This window comes from Haliotis asinina, chromosome 2, assembly GCF_037392515.1.
Source record: "Haliotis asinina isolate JCU_RB_2024 chromosome 2, JCU_Hal_asi_v2, whole genome shotgun sequence".
Taxonomy (NCBI): Eukaryota; Metazoa; Mollusca; class Gastropoda; order Lepetellida; family Haliotidae; genus Haliotis; species Haliotis asinina.
In genome coordinates this window covers 13736689-13755272 of record NC_090281.1, presented here as the reverse complement: position 1 = coordinate 13755272, position 18584 = coordinate 13736689, and the positions used below count along the sequence as shown (strand labels likewise).

Sequence of the window (18584 nt, the reverse complement as noted above, 5' to 3'; positions counted from 1 at the left end):
ATATTTTTCCCCTCCATAACTGGATGTCAACCCCACACATCCTATTTATCAATCTCAATTCCCAGGGATAATACAACTCTTGCAGCCACTAGGAACACCAAGTAATTGCGGACCGTGAAGGTCCCCGGGTAGAATAGACCTTCAATGTATGCTTGCTATAAAAGGCGACTAAGCTTGTTGTAAGAGGCGACTAACGTGATCGGGTGGTCAGCCTCACTGATTTGGTTAACACGTCATCGGTTCAAAATTGCGCTGATCGATGCTCAAATTGTTGATCGCTGGATTGTCTGGTCCAGACTCGATTATTTACAGACCGCCGCCATATAGCTGGAACACTGCTGAGTGCGGCGTAAAACTAAACTCACTCACCCTAGTAACTGCGGCTTTCTCATCCTTAGAGGTACCCATTCACAGCTGGGTGGACTGGGACATAGTCACAGTACCTCGTCCAAGATTACAGCAGGTTATCATTTACTGTTTGAATTCGTGGGTTCTTTTAAGTGCTCAGGGTTGTTGCAACAGGGTTGTGACAACACAGTAAGAGTCTGCACACAAAGATGATTAGAGGTTTTTACAGGGGTCGCAGGCGAGTGTGATCATGACACCTCAACCTCACTGGATCCCTAGCCTGGAGCTTTAGCCAGTTTTACCAACTGAGAGATGTTGTCAAGTACAAAATCAATGACCCCCTACTTCCCAAATTTTTAAGCATAACTCTTTAATATTTTTATGCATACTTTTCTCGTAATTGAATGGTTGTTTTTCTCCATCCATTTCTCTAAATACTGTGAAAGGATATGAGAAAGGTGTAAAGACATATTTGAATCACTGTGTCATCAAGTCCTCTTTTTTCTAAACTGTATTAGCCTCAGATGTATAAACCTATTCAAACCTATAATCAATGAAGAGAGATGAAGTATGTTCTTGTAACTACTGAATCAGTATCACTTAAGCTATTCCAACAGCAAGAGACATGTACTTCCCCTGGATGAACGTCTCAGAATATAAAACTGACTCTGGTAAAATATTATATAAAAAAATATTTAAAATGCTGCAATAATGAAATTAAATGTTTTGTTGTGTCAATAAGCAGGAAGGAACAATATTATAAAAAGAATCTTTATTAAGTCATTATGATTCATGCACATCACATGTGCCATCTGTGTTAGGTGCCCTTGAGCTTTCTTCTCTCTCCATCCTGAACAGTTCTGCTTGTGCAGACAGGTGCTGCCTCCTATGCTGGAAGTGTTGATGTCTTCTCTTCTTCTCCAACTCTGTCACATCAGGCGGGGCAGGGGGGATAAGCGTGTCTGACAACTTGTAGTACACTGTACTGGTATCAGAGTCACACACTGCCAGGGTCAGGCTGGAAATAAAATCAGAATGTTATGCATTAGGGTCCAATCAAAACAGCATTTCTCCTTAAGTTTTCCATATCAGATGATTGTTTAACATAAAGCTAAAAAAAACAGCATGTGCTATGGGTAAAATATACATTTTCCATTTTTTAAAATAAAAATCATACCTTGTAGCACTGTCTGATAAAATATCTATCTCAAGTCAATAACAAATGCTTTTTGTTCAAGATGTACAGGTAACCAGTTTCAGTTAATGAGGTGATTTGGCTTAATTCACCTGGTGTTAATTGAGTGTAATTAATTCATTATTAAATCGCCACCAGTGTTATTGTGGTAATCTCCTCTCCTTGCTTGAGTCACTTTGGACAAGGTCTTTGGAGAAAGTTACAAGAGCTGGGATTATCCAGAGGGTATGGGACATCCAGAAATGTACATCAAACTTGTTTTTCTACCAGTGTCACATGTTCACAGTGTCACAGTAACAGCAGACTTAGTTTATGGGTCAAGGGTAGCAGTGTCCAGCAGTACGAATACTCATCGTCTACGGGCTGCTTGAATCCACTGCCATATTTAAGGACAAGTTTGACACGTCACAGCCCTCACAGCCCCCAAACAAGGGTACCAATGGATTATGTGGCTCAGGTCAAAATTAACGTTCTTCCATGGCCGTCTCTTTCCTTGGATATGGTTCACATCGAACATTCTTAGGGGACATTGGACGCAGGGTCACAGTAAACTTGCACAGTTGAAGCAGATATTGGTGCTTGAGTGAAACAATTTGCCTCAGACATTCAGACTCTAGTGAACACAATGAGGCCATGCTGTGTGCAAGCTTGAGGTGGCTTTAAGTGCTAGCACTAAAGGGAGTCACTTTTTGCCTTAGAAGCATGTCCATTTCACGGACTGTGATCAACTTGAACTTACTGCAGTTCAAAGTCAACGGCAACTTTCAGCTGTTCAATTGACAGTGTTTTCTATAGAATTAATGATTAGACATAAATTGCATGGTCTACTACTTGACAAAAAGCCAGACTTGCATGCCTTTTTCTGTTTAGTATAGAAACAAGAGTCATCAGAAGATGACATATCCCCCCAGCCCCTTCATGTTTGAAAGGACAAATAATTTGAGAGATACTCATTGTTCTTTTAGACTAAGTTTGAATTGTCTCCATGGAATTATAAATGCCATATATCTGTAACTAGCAACGTCACAATTTCAAGATCTGTCTTATATATCTGCCTAGATCTGTTGAAAGATGAAATGGTTTTTGAGTTGTGCTCTGGGAACGAGCGTTTCCACGGAAACTAGGAAAATAATACATCACAGAAACCTTTAAAAACCAAAAGGCACCACTTTGGGGTCTGCCACACATATCTAGAAAGTTTTGCTAACAGATATTAGGAAGTTTTTGAGTTCTGCTCTGGAAATGAAACACAACTCTCACTTTTGAGACTAGGTCCAAAACGTTTCCATGGAAACCGAGAAAATAATAAATCACAAAAACCAATAGAGAGCAAAAGGCACCACTGTTTTAATAACAGATATTAGGAGGTTTTTGAGTTCTGCTCTGGAAACGAAACACACCTCTCACTTTAGGGACTATGTCAGAAACGTTTCCCATGGAAACCAAGAAAATAATATATCACAAAAACCTGTACATAGCAAAAGGCACCACTTCAGCTTCTGAATGATATATCTACCAAGTTTTGCACAAAGATATTGAACAGCTTTTGAGTTCTGCTCCGGAAACGAAACACACCTCTCACTTATGAGACTATGTCTGAAATGTTTCCATGGAAACCCAGAAAATAATAAATCACAAAAACCTGCACATAGCAAAAGGCACCACTTTAGGTTCTGACTGATATATCTAATAAGTTTTGCAGAAAAATATTGGACGGTTTTTGAGTTATGCTCCCGAAACGAAGCCCACCTTACCATAAGACTAACACCAAAATGTTCCATGGAAAAACAACAAAAATAAAAATACCAAAAATCTGTAAATAGCAAAAGGCACAAGCATAGGCTGCGATTACTATATCAATCAAGTTTGGTCTAAAATATTGAACGGTTTCTGAGTCATGCTCCGGAAACAAAATGATTACGGAAGGACGGACGAACAGATGAGGCGTCGACTATACCCCCCCCCACATTACATGCCGCTGGGGATAATAAAAATATATGAAACTTTCACTATAGTTTCTCTTCTATCGTTTGCTTATGTATTTTTGTAACAACCTCCCATATGATACTATCAATCTGCCAATCAAGGTCAATTATATATTGTGTTAATAACCTTTTACCTCATCAGCTCACTGCACACAAGTGCCACTCAGGGACACACAAAAAGACCATAGGCCACAGTGGGGAATTTCAGCTAGATCAATTAAAATCTCACAGGCCACAGAGGGCAGTGCCACAGAGGTACTTTACCAACTCTTATAGCTGTTAATATGGCTCACAGAGATAGTTTCTAGGACTTATATGTCATAATCATTCCCTACTAAACAAACGGTGAAGCATAACTTGTGTCATATATATATCATATGTGCAAATATCACTTTTGCCTAGCAACCATTGTTTCTGTATTTTGTTGTCTGTGATATCATTAAACAATTGAACCTGACATCCATGGAGAGGGCTGTCACATTTGCATGCCATGTTTTACTGCATACATGTACATGAAAAAAATGGATAGTAACAGAGGATACAATACGAGTGAGTGGCCATGTCATACTATGTTAATGGCACGTGTGCTTAAAGGTTGGTATTTCCCGAGTGAGGGTGAGGGATATATCAATATTTAGGCACAAGTGTCATAAACATAATAGAATATGGGCACAAATATAATATTCTGTTTATTACCAAAGCAGTAAATCTGAGGAAAATAAACTCAAATCTACTTTCAAACATAACCTGGCTACACACCCTCACTGCATGTCGAATGCAAGAAGAAACATGACTTCATAGAATTGCTCATGATGTCACGTTACCATGACAAAGTGATTTCTTGCCTAAGGGCTTTGCATAAAAAATATGAACCCTGATATTTTCGCCCTCATAGGTATTAAAAAGAATTATTTCACTGGGACAAGTGTTCCATATGAAACACAAGCAAAACTATGTACTGTCCTCATGCTTGCAATACAAAATTTTACACTCATTTAGCACAAGTCATATGACACACTTGCTCGTGTATTAGCTCAATATATATTCTTGCACCTGACATACCTGTGTGTTTGTTTGTCACCTATGACCAGGTGCTGGAAGTGAGCATGTATGTCTTCTTGTGACAAAGTTGTGGTGACATCTGTTGGCAGGAACACTTCACGTGGCCGACCTTCACCCTTGCGAGCCGACACAAACATAATGTTCAGAGCATCACAGTGGTGTAGTTCCACACTATGCCATGTTTTTGCTGGAAGAGAGAAAATGAATCAATATTGTACTGTGGACTGTTTGACATCAGACTTGACAATACTCCCACTACAGCTTGACAAGTATTAGATGAGCCAGTGCAGTGAACACGCTTGCAACAAGCAGGCGGAGCAAGTAATCTGGACAAATACACTTGGTTGCTACAGGTAGATTGGTGATTAAGAATGTGCAATACATGCTGACCATGGCATGAAATCAGTACCACTACTGTTTAACACGTGTCTTGTAGAGCGATTTAGTTCAGCAATCATGACATGACTTGCATGAGGAACTTGAACTTTTCAATATTTAGACAACAACCTGTTTCCCTCTTGTTTCAAATGGAATGTTCTGGAGGGCGTTCCCATATATGCAAATTGGGGTCATTTTTCAGGTTGTGGCTCATCTAATACTTATCAAGCAGTAGATGTGGTGTCTGTAAGGAATGAAGATTGAACCAGTCTAACCAGTGACCAACATCATGAACATAATGTATGCAAATGAAGTGCACCAATGAAGTGCACCAATGAAGTGCACCAATGAAGTGCACCTGTCAGCAAGTGTGATCACCGGGTCCCACAAGCATGCTTTGCTGTTGACCAATTCAAACCCTAAGCTTGAGTAAGTGATTATATTTGACATTGTTAAAGCCAGTCATTTTTCATGATTTTTGGAGGCAATACATGTTCAGCTGGTTACAAATCTATCATACTATACTTAATTCTGATGTACTTAAACAGTCGTACCCATTAACTATTCTGCCTGCTCCTTGTGAAGTTACAAGTAGTTGGTATAGTTGACTAAGAAAACCAGGTGGTCATGCATGCTGACTTGGGTGACACATATCATCATATCCAAACTACGAAGATTGACACTCATGATATTGATCACTGGATTGTCTATCCAGATTTTCAGGATTGTTCATATATTTTCTCAAGTTGTGAAGTGGATATCAAACAGAAATTTGTTGATTCCAGGAGTCAGTCAATAATTAAAAAACATGGAATTCTGAGGCACAATCATAGCTGAAAACCTTTCAAAACATTTCAGACCTTTATAATCTCAACGTATTACCTTCACAGAGATCCATGTACACTTGAAATGCGATATTCACTTGGTCCTCGTTTCCTGGACATGTCTGCAAAGCCTCCACTAGCTGAAACACAACAATAGCTGTGAACAAAAATCTTAAAGGGAGAATTTGCAATGGTAGTTGGCAAATTTGATTCAAGACCACAAACTCCACTAAATCATCTGTTAGTATGTATATCATTGTAGAAGTTGATACCCTAATTTGTTGAGTGTCACACATGGTATTATTTACAAGCTCCAAACCTAAGCTAAATATTATAAGTTGTTCACTGGTCATGAATTTGACATGGATTAATGGAGGGTGCATCAACCCATGGCCCCCGAGGGACCAGTGTACAACATATTTATCTCATCAAACACCTCAATGTTATAGTGAACAGTTTGAAGCACAGAAATTGGATGTAGGGGAGGACTGTTTGGCAACAGCCCAAACACTACTGACAAAATGTACCCAAAGCATTCCCACAGTTGAATTTGCAGTGGGTAACATGGAAAGAATTACTTGCTTGTAATAAGATGCACTGACTGGCTCAGCCTATCAGAAAACTGAAAGATGTTGTTAGTTCTACTATGAGAAGGCTGCACTCCTGTATATTATTGGTAAAATCCATTAAAGAGCCCATGCTTGTCATACAAAGCAATCAACAAGATTGGGTGTGCTTGTGCACGTTTTGTATGGATGTCAAATTGCAAGAAATCATCTTCTCCTCAATCCTTACGTCACTTTACCATGAATGTTCCATAAACATGAACGCTTACTTTTATGAGATTTCATTTTATCGAAACTTGTGTTACTTTCACTGTTCAGTATTTTATTGGTAAGATCCATTTAGGAACCCATGTTGTCACACAAAGTTACAAACATGGTAGGGGGGTTAGGTTCAGTCACTTGTCATTGCATCCTATTTGTGGATACCGATGATCTTGATGTCAATGACTTGATAAAGGACAGAACTTAGTTTTTCAATTAGAATACTCCTCAGTGTGGCATTCAACAACCAACAAACAGACAAGGGAGTGCGTGAGTTTAGTTAGGGAACACCAGAAATGGGCTTCAAACATTGTGCCCATACATACACGTCAACTCTCATGCATCCTGCATAAAATTCACACATTTAACCTCAATGTCACATATTAATGCACTTTGGCATGACGAGAAAAACAAACAATAAGAACAAGAGGTAAGTGTGCACCTGACTCATAAAATTTCCTGTAGTCCATTAAGATCAGCTTGTACTCTTCACACAAAAACTAATATCCAATGCCATATTACATGATAGGGATAGAATCATCTAAACAATTTGGGACTGTGACAGGTCTTACAAAAATTAGCAGAGTTGTTCATTTTGTGCAAAGGTTGAGACACATATGATAGTGAATGAATGAGTTTAGTTTTACGTCACTTTTAACAATATTCTAGCAATATCAATGAATGAGTTTAGTTTTACGTCACTTTCAACAATATTCTAGCGATATCACAATGGGGAACAACAAAAATGGGCTTCACAAACATTGTGCCCATGTGGGGAACTGAACCTGGGTCTTCATTCTGATGAGAGAATGCCTTAACTATTGGGCTACCCCACCACCCTGGCACATATATAACACAAGAGTCATCAGAAGATGACATATTCCCCTGGCCCCCACATGTTTGAAAGGACAAATAATCTGAGAGTTACTCATTGTTTTTTTAGACTAAGTTTGAATTGTTTCCATGGAATTCATGAAAATCATAAATGCCATGTATCTGTAACCAGCAAAGTCACAATTTCAAGATCTGTCTCATATATCTGCCAAGATCTGTTGAAAGATATGAAATGGTTTCGAGTTGTGCTCTGGGAACGAAGCCCACCCCTCCAAAACGATTCCATGAAAACCGAGAAAATAATACTACACAAAAACCTGTAAATACCAAAAGGCACCACTATAGGTTCAGATTGATATATCTACCCAGTTTTGTAGAAAAATATTGAATGGTTTTTGAGTTCTGCTCCGGAAACGAAGCCCATCCCTCCATTTTGAGACTAAGTCCAAACGTTTCCATGGAAACCAAGAAAATAATAAATAAAAAAACCTGCACATAGCAAAGGGCACCACTTTGGGGTCTGTTACACATATCTACCAGGTTTTACTGACAGATATTTAGGAGTTTTTTAGTTCTGCTCCGGAAACGAAACACACCTCTCATTTTTGAGACCAAGTCCAAAACGTTTCCATGGAAACCAAGAAAATTTGAAATCACAAAAACCTGTAAATACCAAAAGGCACCACTTCAGCTTCTGACTGTATCTACCAACTTTTGCAGAAAAATATTGCACGGCTTTTGAGTTCTGCTCTGGAAACGAAACACACCTCTCACTTTTGAGACTATGTCCAAAACGTTTCCATGGAAACCCAGAAAATAATTAAACACAAAAACGTGTACATAGCAAAAGGCACCACTTAAGGTTCTGACTGATATATCTACCAATGTTTGCAGAAAAATATTAACGGTTTTTGAGTTCTGCTCCGGAAACAAAGCCCAACCCACCATAAGACTAACACCAAAATGTTCCATGGAAAAACAAAAAAATATAAATGCCAAAAATCTGTAAATAGCAAAAGGCACAAGCATAGGCTGTGATTACTATATCTATCAAGTTTGTTCTAAAAATATTGAACGGTTTCCGAGTTCTGCTCCGGAAACAAAATGATTACGGACGGATGGATGGACAGACGGGGGACGGACGGGCGGACGGACAGACGAGGCGTCGACTATATCCCCCTGCATTACAAGCCGGGGGGGATAACAATACACTTACAAAAATGGGACATAACAAAGTGGGGCTAGCATACCCAAAAGATTTTGGCACAGAGTATGTCATCTTTTGTGTGAAGGGGCACTATGCTCTACTGTCCTTTTTCTTCAGAGCTTGAAACATGAGAGATGAATAGCACATTTTGAGCTGGTGTATATACAATGTGGCATTTGTATAGCCTGAATGTGACCAGGTAACTGTATTTCAGCTGGGCCCTTTGTGAAGCAGCTCAAGCAAGTCATGAATCCATAATTCAGTGGAATGTTTGGAATTCAGCCTGAACTAGGGATCTTTCTGTGACTTTCCTGAAGACACATGTTGCAGGGATATTTTCAAGACTTACTACAACTTCTGACATGACATTCTTCTATGTTATGACCAAATATTTAAGAAATACAGGTTGCTCTACCAGCAAGCGTCCTCGTGCTTTAACTATAATAGTTCAGGGCGAAACTGTGCTTTATTACACTATACATGGTGGTAGTACGAACTGCATTTCTTTTCTAAAATGCCGTATTTAATAATTTCTAAGCCTAATTTCGATTCATCTACGGCAGAAAACAAACCATAGGTTCAGTGACCTAAATTAAGAATCCTCGCATAGGGCTAACTGATGCGACCAAGAAAAAGGAAGCGACGAAACTGTTTACTGTGGGAGGTTGTATGAGGCGATGGCAACTGACATCCATTGTGACGTCGGCTACACTGTGACATAATGCAAAAAAGTTTGATCACGAGGGGGCAGACTGGAATGGCGCAGCAACGTCAACACATTGTGACGTAATGCAAAACGTGCACATTATCGTCTGATAAAGTATTGTCAGCGCCTTTGACCGAGATATCTTAGAATAAGTGATTTATAATACATTTGGGAGGTCTGTATTGCTTGTATGCCGCACTCAGCAGTATTCCTGCAGTGGTCTGGACAAGACAATAGAGTTACAATATATATATATCAACATTATGAGCATTGATCTACACAGCTGGATACGACGACATGTCAACCAAGTCTGCTAACCTAACCACACGATGCAGTTAGTCACCCCTAATGACAAGCATGGGTTACTGAAGATAATCCTAAACCGAATCTTCATGGGTCTCAGTGATCTGAATGACATACAGGTCCTCCTCATAATGGTGATTCAACTACATGACAAACTCCATGGATATTTCTAAATTTTGACCAACTAAGCCTAGTTTTACACCACTTCTAGCAATATGAAAGCACTTTTTCAGCATGGGACAGCAGACATGAGCTTCACACTTTAAACATATGTGGGGAAATACAACCTGGCCCCGATTTCTCGAAACAGACTTAAATCTGAGTTTTGACTTAAGTCTGAGATTTTACTCAAATTTGAGAAAACGCATTTCTCAGAATGAACTGAAATCGGCACAAAACTCAAACTATAGGAAAGAATTTGAGTTTCGTGAATAGATTACTAAATTTGTTTTGGTTTTATATGTCAAAAATGCAGTTGAGTTAAAAATTCAGCTGTTTCAAATTGTGAAACTCAGTTTGAGATTTGAGTAAAAACTTAAGTTTGTTTCGAGAAATTGGAGCCCGAGCTTTGTCAAGACAAGCAAATGCTCAAACCACTTGGCTACCTCACTGACCCTTAATTTCTGCAGAGTAAGGGATATAAGATATAACCACAGTAGGTTAATAGGATAACATTCACTAATCTCACATCACACATAACAGGCATAAGAACCTGAGCCACAGTCAAAATGGAAATACTTATCAGATTATTGGGTACTGGTCATCCATTTTGCTTCTAATTATATATGATATCACTGTAACCACAATATCCAAACATTATCACACTCTACTTATTTATAATCCTCCACTGTATAGCATGTGACCAGGAGATCAGGGTGTGCTTATCTAAGAATTACATTAATGGGAGATTTATGCTGATTGTGGTCATTGCATGAAACATTTCTTTGGGGGTTGGGTGGGGGGTTGCAGCTATGGCACTAAATTAAAGGTAAAATGTTTTTTTGGACTGGTGAACAGTAAAATATTATTGTTTCTGAATAGTCATTTTTGTGATGTTGTGAGTCAGTGAGTTCAGTTTTACTCTGCACTCAGCAATATTCCAGCTATATGGCAGAAGTGTGTAAATAATCGAGTCTGGACCAGACAATCCAGTGATCAACAGCAGGAGCATCAATCTGTGGAATTGTGAACCAAAGACATGTGTCAGCCAAGTCAGCGGGCCTGACCCACCGACCCTGTTAGATGCCTCTTACAACAAACATAGTTGCCTTTTATAACAAGCATGGGTTGCTGAAGGCCTATTCTACCCCGGACCTTCAAAGGTCTGATCTCACAAGAACTGCATCCATGAATATTCAGGAAAATGCATGCTGGCCGTCCATTAAACTGTGGAAACTTCACTAATTCATCTTTTGCTAAGGTAATGGAAAACTAGCAATGACAAATCAACAGGTTGCATCATATCAGTTAAGATCTGGGTAAGAACTGGTCTTCCACTAATTAACCCATGTGTAGCAGGGTGTGGAGTCATCCCACTGATGACATCCCACAGATGATATCCTTGTCAGCCTTGCTGATAGGGTTTACGTTTTTGGTCATGTGGACAAGGAGTCCGACTTTGGATCAGAAGGTCCATGGTTCAGATCCCAGAATGGGACTCGGACATTTTATGGCTCCTACACATGCTTGTCATAAAAAAGCAACTATAAGGGAATCAGATGATCTGGTCCGTTCATGTTATAGTATCCTGTCTGCATTGATCAAAGCTCATGCTTTTGATCACTGGACTGTCTGGTCCAGACAGGATTATTTACAAACCACCATCACATAGCTTAAATATTGTCGAGTGTGGGATTAACCAGCTACCAAAACAAACAGACATATCATAGGAATGGTATTGTAAAGTTGTTATCTATGTGTAGTCACTTTGTTGAACATTGACAGCTTACAAAATTGAAAATAACTGTATACATATTCAAATAAAAATATGATTCCGAATTCCGTCAAAATAAACCACTTGATTTAGTAATGCACTTAGTCTTTTTTCAACTTGATCAGCTCAAATCATGTACGTCATCTCAACTCATATTCAGATCAGAATTAGTTCAGGCTTTGGGGAATAAATGCAACAGCAAGATCACAACCTTTGGGTGTCGATAACCTTTCAATAGGTCCATTACGTTGTGATTCTAAATATGGTTCAATCTCTATCAGGCTGGCGACGGGCACCGGCTCAAGCACGCATGCTCATGCAATATCATGGAATTCCCTGGATACTATTAGCTAAACAACTTCTTCTCTATATTTACATTGATGTTTTTCATTTATAAACAACACAAATTTACTGCCTTAAAAATGTATGTACAAAAGACGTAATTTGTATTTCGTACTGAAATAAAAAAAAGAATGATATCACCCAATATGTTAGGCGGACTGAATAAATACCCTTACATTGACTTGTAGATAGTTGGTACATAAATATAATGTAACGTGCTTATCTAAAAATATCCAACCAATCACTAAGTAGTGAATGCCTGTCAGTTCCTAAAATAAGCACATGACGTTTGTTGATGTGTCTATTAATAGAAACTAAACAAGTTGCTGAGGTGTTGTGCAAGCACTGCATATAAACGAACGAACATTTTCGATTTCTGGTCATTTTAGCGCCTCTTGGCGGACGCCAAGGTCCGAAAATAGATTTCGCAAGAACAACGGCTTTTCAAAGGTGCCGTACATTTCAGTTTAAAATGCTGTCATTCGCGGAAAGCAGTGTAGATTGGCCTATAACCTCAAACGGGTTCGACAGAAATGTGCTATTCAGACATTTTAGAAGATCCATGTCAATGCCTTCTGATTGTTCGTCTGACCGATCTGAGAATTCATCACCCGTTGATGAAATGAAGTTTGAGGAGGTTTTTTGTGCACTGCCTGAAACCCCACCCAGGGAACTGTCAGTCCAAGAGAAAAAGGCAAACAGAAGGCTTAGAATGGAGGGAAATCGCGAAAAAGTTGTGGAGCTGGAGAAATGTGTTGCCAGTGGAAATGAAAATTCAAAGGACAAGAAAAAGAGGAAGAAGAAAAGGAAATGGAGTAAAATGGAATTGTCTGACTTCAAATTCAACATGTCTCTTCTTCCCAGGCCTACAAAAACTTCCCATATAGATGATGAAGAAGTGCATAGGCTGCTCGAAGAAATTGATCAAGAGTATTTGGTGATGGAGGAGAAAGTCACACCATTTGAACATTTACAAAAGTATGAAGGAAAGAAGTTAGAAAATAAGTATTTGCGTGAAGATAGAGACAGAAAAATAAGGAAAGCCCACAAACAGGTTAAGGACAAGTACTGTAAGAATGTTTTGAATAATGAAGGAAAGAAGAAACTATATGTTCATCATAGAGTGATGAAGAGAATGGAACTGGATCCCTATAGAGTACATCTCCATTACCCAATGCCTCCAAGGAAGAGTCAGCCTAATAATCATACTAATCCTCAACAATATACCAGTACTAATAATGACAGGAGCAGACGTGCACCAGTGCAGAATCTAAACCATGCTTTGCATAATGATGCTGTGCCTGATGATCTGCCAACAGACTTGATATCCCTGCTCATTTCACTACAGCATCGTGAACTGTCACCTGAAGATTATGAAACTCTTCTGCGATTGGATGAGTCGGTGGCACCAAAGACTGTAGCAGAAGATACTCTTGTGTCTTTCAAAACTGATATTGTTGATGAGGAAAGTGCTGGTGAGATGTGTGCTGTGTGTATGGATTCTTATGAAGTGGGACAGACAAGGAAGTATTTACCGTGTGATCATGTGTTTCATGAAAGTTGTATAGACATGTGGTTGAAGAACTCCTCCATGAACTGCCCTCTGGATGGTTTGTCTGTGACAAGCTGATGTCAGTTTGTTATACATTGTTAATCTCATCTCTCATACTTCCATTTTCTGAGTCAAAAACATTTGTTACTTTGTCATGAAATGGCAGTTCTTTTGACTGCCATTCTGTTATTAAATCATTTATATATTATTCATTCTGGTATTTTTTTTGTTCCATGATTTTGATTCACTGTTACCATATATTCTCGAGAAATGTGCGCGTCATGTATAATTATCAGGGGATTAGTTGTCGTACCTCTTATACTGTAACACAGACTTACAGCAGTGTGCAAAATAGTTTCCATATTTTGCTTGTTAGTTGGACCAGCTATGCCAGATAACTACTAGCTCACAAAATAGTTCACTACAAATCTGGAAGTTGAAACTGAGCAAAAGATATCAGAAAAACACCATCTAAAAAAAGTAAGAAAACACATCTGAAAAAAATTTATGCTCAGTTAAGTCATCATTTAGCCGATAATGTGTTGAACATATTTATTAAACCAATATCTTGCATGATTTGAAAGTGCACTATAACTTGACACGTTGAAGAGAGTGATATATTTACAAAATGACTACCTGAAAATTCACTAGCTATTCTGGCCTGACAGTGGATATTTACTGGCCTTACTGGATTTCTACATAGGCTCGCAGGCCAGTAGCTATTTAACACACGACTGTGACAGTTATAGCACTACAATAGCTTTGTGAAATCTGGCTCTGATTTTGTTTAGTGGAGCAACCATTTGGCAGACTCCTCCTGCCGATTCATGGTCATCTAGCTGGATGTACATCATTACACTCTTGTATAGTTATATAGATATGTCTTCTATAGCTGTTCATGCTGTCGACCACTAGTGTATCTGGTGCACACATACAGTTGAGCTGCAACAAACACCATGGCCAGTATGTATACATGAAGTGAAGCAGGTCGGAGGGTTACAATCCACGATCAAAGACAGCACAGTGATTCATGGTGAATATAGCTCATGTTATCGACCACTAGTGTATCTGGTACACACCTAAATGCAGTAAACAGGGGCATTTTGATGTAGGATGAAGATAGGGCTTGGACGGGGAACCTAGATACCTGGAACAGGGGGTAATGAATTGGATCCCTGTACCCGTCTCAATAGCCAGACCCGCTATGATTATGTCACAAATAGGTTTAACAATGTACTATATTATTCTTTCATGATTTAAAGTGTATTGTCTTTGAAGTCATAGTCATTATTTACAGTCACTTCTTTTGAATATGACATGTGGCTAAGATTTTAAAATGCCACTCAAACAAGTTAAAATTTTAGCCTTTGAGCTGAGGAATATATTGCCATTTCTTGCAAATTTGATGTCAGGAATTAAAATAACAGGTATCTGGGTAGGTTAGGGTAATAGGGGGTTATGGGGTGGGTACCCGTGTAGAAAATTTGGACTCAAGAGTGACACAGTTCCAATTTACAATCATAGGTAATTCTGCATCACTATTCATGGCTAACATAGCTCATGCTTTCAACCACTAGTATATCTGATGAACACGTACTGGATAGGCTGGACTGGCACAGAGAACATTATGGGAAATACATGATGCACAGCAACAAGCAAGCTCATTTGGTTTATGGAAGGTACAGTAGATGTAGGCTAGTGAACGTGCATTCCATGTGCTTATAAGACTCTCATGTGGTCGGTGTAGCAAGTCAATAATATTTGTGATATACAGATACATATTCCAAGCAGATAGCACTTGATAACAAACGACCTGGGACCCCCTTCGTTTGCACTAGCAAGTGCCAGTGAGTGGCACTCATACATGCTAACACAGGTCAATTGTCAGGTCAGTGCTCCATCTATCCTTGTTTGCCAGTACATAACACCAACTAGGACACTTTTGGTAGCTTCACTCGTTGTACCCATGTGGGGAACTGAACCTGGATCTTCAGTGTGATGAGTGAACACTTTAACCACCCTGCCTCAGAACCAATACTGAAACACACATGACTAATAACCTCTGTAAATTGTTTCTTGTCCAAAACACTAAATTAATGTAATCATTAACTGCTAAATATTGTTAACTCAATCACCATCAAGACAATATTACACAATTGAGGTTGACATCACTTAGTGTCAAAGCTGTGGGCCAATCAGAGGGGCAGAAACACTTAGTGTCTAAGCAGTGGGCCAATCAGAGGGGCAGAAATCTACTCGTCATATAGTAAATGGTGTGATAGAATGTTTCTTGTGAAACCATGGAGTTCATTATTTATTCCTTGTGAGGACATACTGCAAACCACTGTGAAGAAAACTAAAATCTTAGGTTCAAATGTCTTTGTGTCTTTATTATGTTCCCAAGTTTTCTGCACATTTTCTCATTAGTTCATCCAGATAGAAGGAAATCACTTTAACCTTTCCAATCTCATCATTTGTGTATAGTAAGAAATATTCCTAATTCAAATGAAAAAGCTAAACAAATTTCTATCCACTTCTTGTTTTATTACCAAATATGGAGTCACACAACAAAGTTGGGAGGCAACATATGTCATATTTGGGATTTCACTACCTCAGTAAAGTACAAATTCTAGTACTTTTTTTGGTTGAGTCCCATCGGGGATTCGAACCAGCACTCAACCCAAAAAGTACTAGAATTTGTACTTTACTGAGGTAGTGAAATCCCAAATAAGACATATATTGCATTTGACCACTTCCTAAATGGCATTGTGAAATCAAGGTTGGGAGGCCTGCATCACTGACAAGACACTCAACACAAGTGTTACCTCCCTTTCAGCTGTCATTTGAAAATACAATCCACTGTAAAATATTTGATAGCATTTCATTTCCACTGTCACGACATTGGTTTTATTACCATTAAAAGTTAAAAAAGCTTGCACAAAATTCCTTATTAAAATCTCATGCTGGCCAGCAAATACATGGATTTTGCATTTGTAAATGTTCTATAAAACTGGAGTTTCATATATATTTATACATAATTTATCATACACTTAAATCATGTCCATGATTTCATTAAAACATGTTCTTCAGTATACCAAAAGAGTCTACCAGTCCCAACACTGGTTAAAACAGTGAGTTGCCTTAATATTGCACTACATGCACTCTTACAGCCACAAGAAATGAGAACAATATAATAAACATCAGTTAACTAAATAAAACCCAAAACTTTATAACATAGACAGTCATTGGGCTGGGAACATTGATCTGATTACCATGGTCAGGCCAGTGTGCAGGGGGGGTCTGTTTAAGAAATAGGAGGGTGTTGAATAGAGATGTATTCAAGAAATGGGAAAGCAATGAATAGACAGACCTACATGGGATATGGAAAAGTACTAAACTGGAGCCTAGTTAAGAAACAGGAGAGCGCTGAACAGAGACCTAGAGAAAATATGGGAAAGTATTGAATAGAGGTGTAGACAAGACATGAGAAAGCACCTAACAGGGACTTATAGAAGATATGAGAAAGCATTTAATTGGGACCTACAGAAGATACGGGAAAGCGCTTAATAGAGACCTATAGAAGATATGGGAAAGCACTTAATAGAAGCCTATTCAAGAATGCAGAATGAAGTGTGTAGGGGCATAGTCAAGAATTAGTCAAAAAAGCATTGAATGGAGGTCTGTTCAAGATAAATCAGACAAATCACTACATTCAGATATATACAAGAGACTTATTTTGACGTAAACACATACAAATAAAACGAAATAAATGAAAATGTGTCCTGATTAGAAACACTAGGTATGATATGACAGAGGGTGTTGAATGTAACCAAGCATCACATCTGATTGACTTCAGGATCAGCCGTTCCTTCAGAACTACAGCTGATCCTTCATACGCAGACTGAAGCAGGGTGACAATTCTCACCCTCAAGTCACATTTTCACTGGGATAATATGTGGTACAATAAAAAAATACTTTCCTATTTATCCCTTGCAACGTTTTTGTCTCAGAAGCATGCTCCACAACCACAAGAAAAGGAAAGGAAGATAAGATTTTTAAAAATGTGATTGGCTTAAAAATATCTGCATAATGCTCTAATATATTGCTTAAATCTAAAATCTCAAATATTTAAATATAAAATGTTAACAAAGTTGTTCCAAAGTTTGATATGTCATCTGTCCTGAATCATTGTTACATATTTTCCTTCAACAGGCAAAAATGAAAAAAACTGTCACATCTGTCAAAGATTTCTCATAACAATAATGTATATTCAGGATATATACATAAGTATTCTTCACTTTCGCTTCTTCTTGGCTGGAAGTTTCTGCTGTTTCTATGGTTTCTATGCAATGGTCTAGCTGATTATGAAGGCAGGATGGTAACCAGTTCCTTGGAAAGACTTGCAATTTCTTCATATTTCTTGGTTCTTGATTTCCAGGAATCTGGAATACTACTCATTCCATTCTGGGAGAAACAAAACGTGAGTTCAATACAAATATGATTTATAATGTTTTTATTCTGCCCATATATTAAGGAAGGCTAACTGATGCCTCTTGTGAAACACGTTTCCCTGTAGCTGATCCCCTACATTTTCCCCAAATTTTGCACTGGCATCTTGTAAAGCTTGGACATTGTGACCATCTAGCATCTCAAATACCATTTGTAAAGTTTGCCTATCAAGTGATCACATTTTTCATTGTCCATGAGACCTTGCACCCTAACAACCAATCAGAAATGTAGAGGGTATTGCAATGCATCAATGTCATTATTTTCATTCAGCCTGATTATTTTTTCTAAGACTTCTTTGTGTTTGACAACACCTCAATATCAGTATGAAAACTTAATCTTTCTTGAGGAGTAATAAAATTAACAGAGGTAATAAGAAAATTTATCTTAAAATTTGTCTGACACGATGACTGACAGCCTCTAAAATTACTCGACATTCTAACTTTGTAGCCATCACAGTATGGTATAAACTGGATAATGGAAACACTGATTTTCCATCAATATACCTGGGCTGGGAAGGCAACCTAGTGTTAGACAGCACTCACAAATGGACTTGATATAGGCAGGTTTGCTTCAATTAGC

The 18584-nt window shown here is 38.5% G+C and overlaps 2 protein-coding genes across 2 annotated transcripts; one reads left to right on the top strand and one right to left on the bottom strand.

Annotated features, from left to right (window-relative positions):
- Positions 1 to 1105: 1105 nt before the first annotated feature.
- On the bottom strand, positions 1106 to 11958 carry LOC137273273 (tRNA-splicing endonuclease subunit Sen15-like). The gene is made up of 4 exons (XM_067805817.1): positions 11814 to 11958; positions 5851 to 5932; positions 4591 to 4777; positions 1106 to 1366 (listed from the first exon to the last, which is right to left on the bottom strand). The coding sequence occupies exons 1-4, from the start codon at positions 11844 to 11846 to the stop codon at positions 1132 to 1134; spliced, it is 537 nt and encodes a 178-aa protein (XP_067661918.1). The 5' UTR covers positions 11847 to 11958; the 3' UTR covers positions 1106 to 1131.
- A 301-nt stretch (positions 11959 to 12259) lies between these two features.
- Positions 12260 to 13702, top strand: LOC137273268 (uncharacterized). Its single transcript, XM_067805811.1, has one exon. It carries the CDS (start codon positions 12417 to 12419, stop codon positions 13572 to 13574), a length of 1158 nt encoding a protein of 385 aa, XP_067661912.1. The 5' UTR covers positions 12260 to 12416; the 3' UTR covers positions 13575 to 13702.
- Positions 13703 to 18584: the final 4882 nt, after the last annotated feature.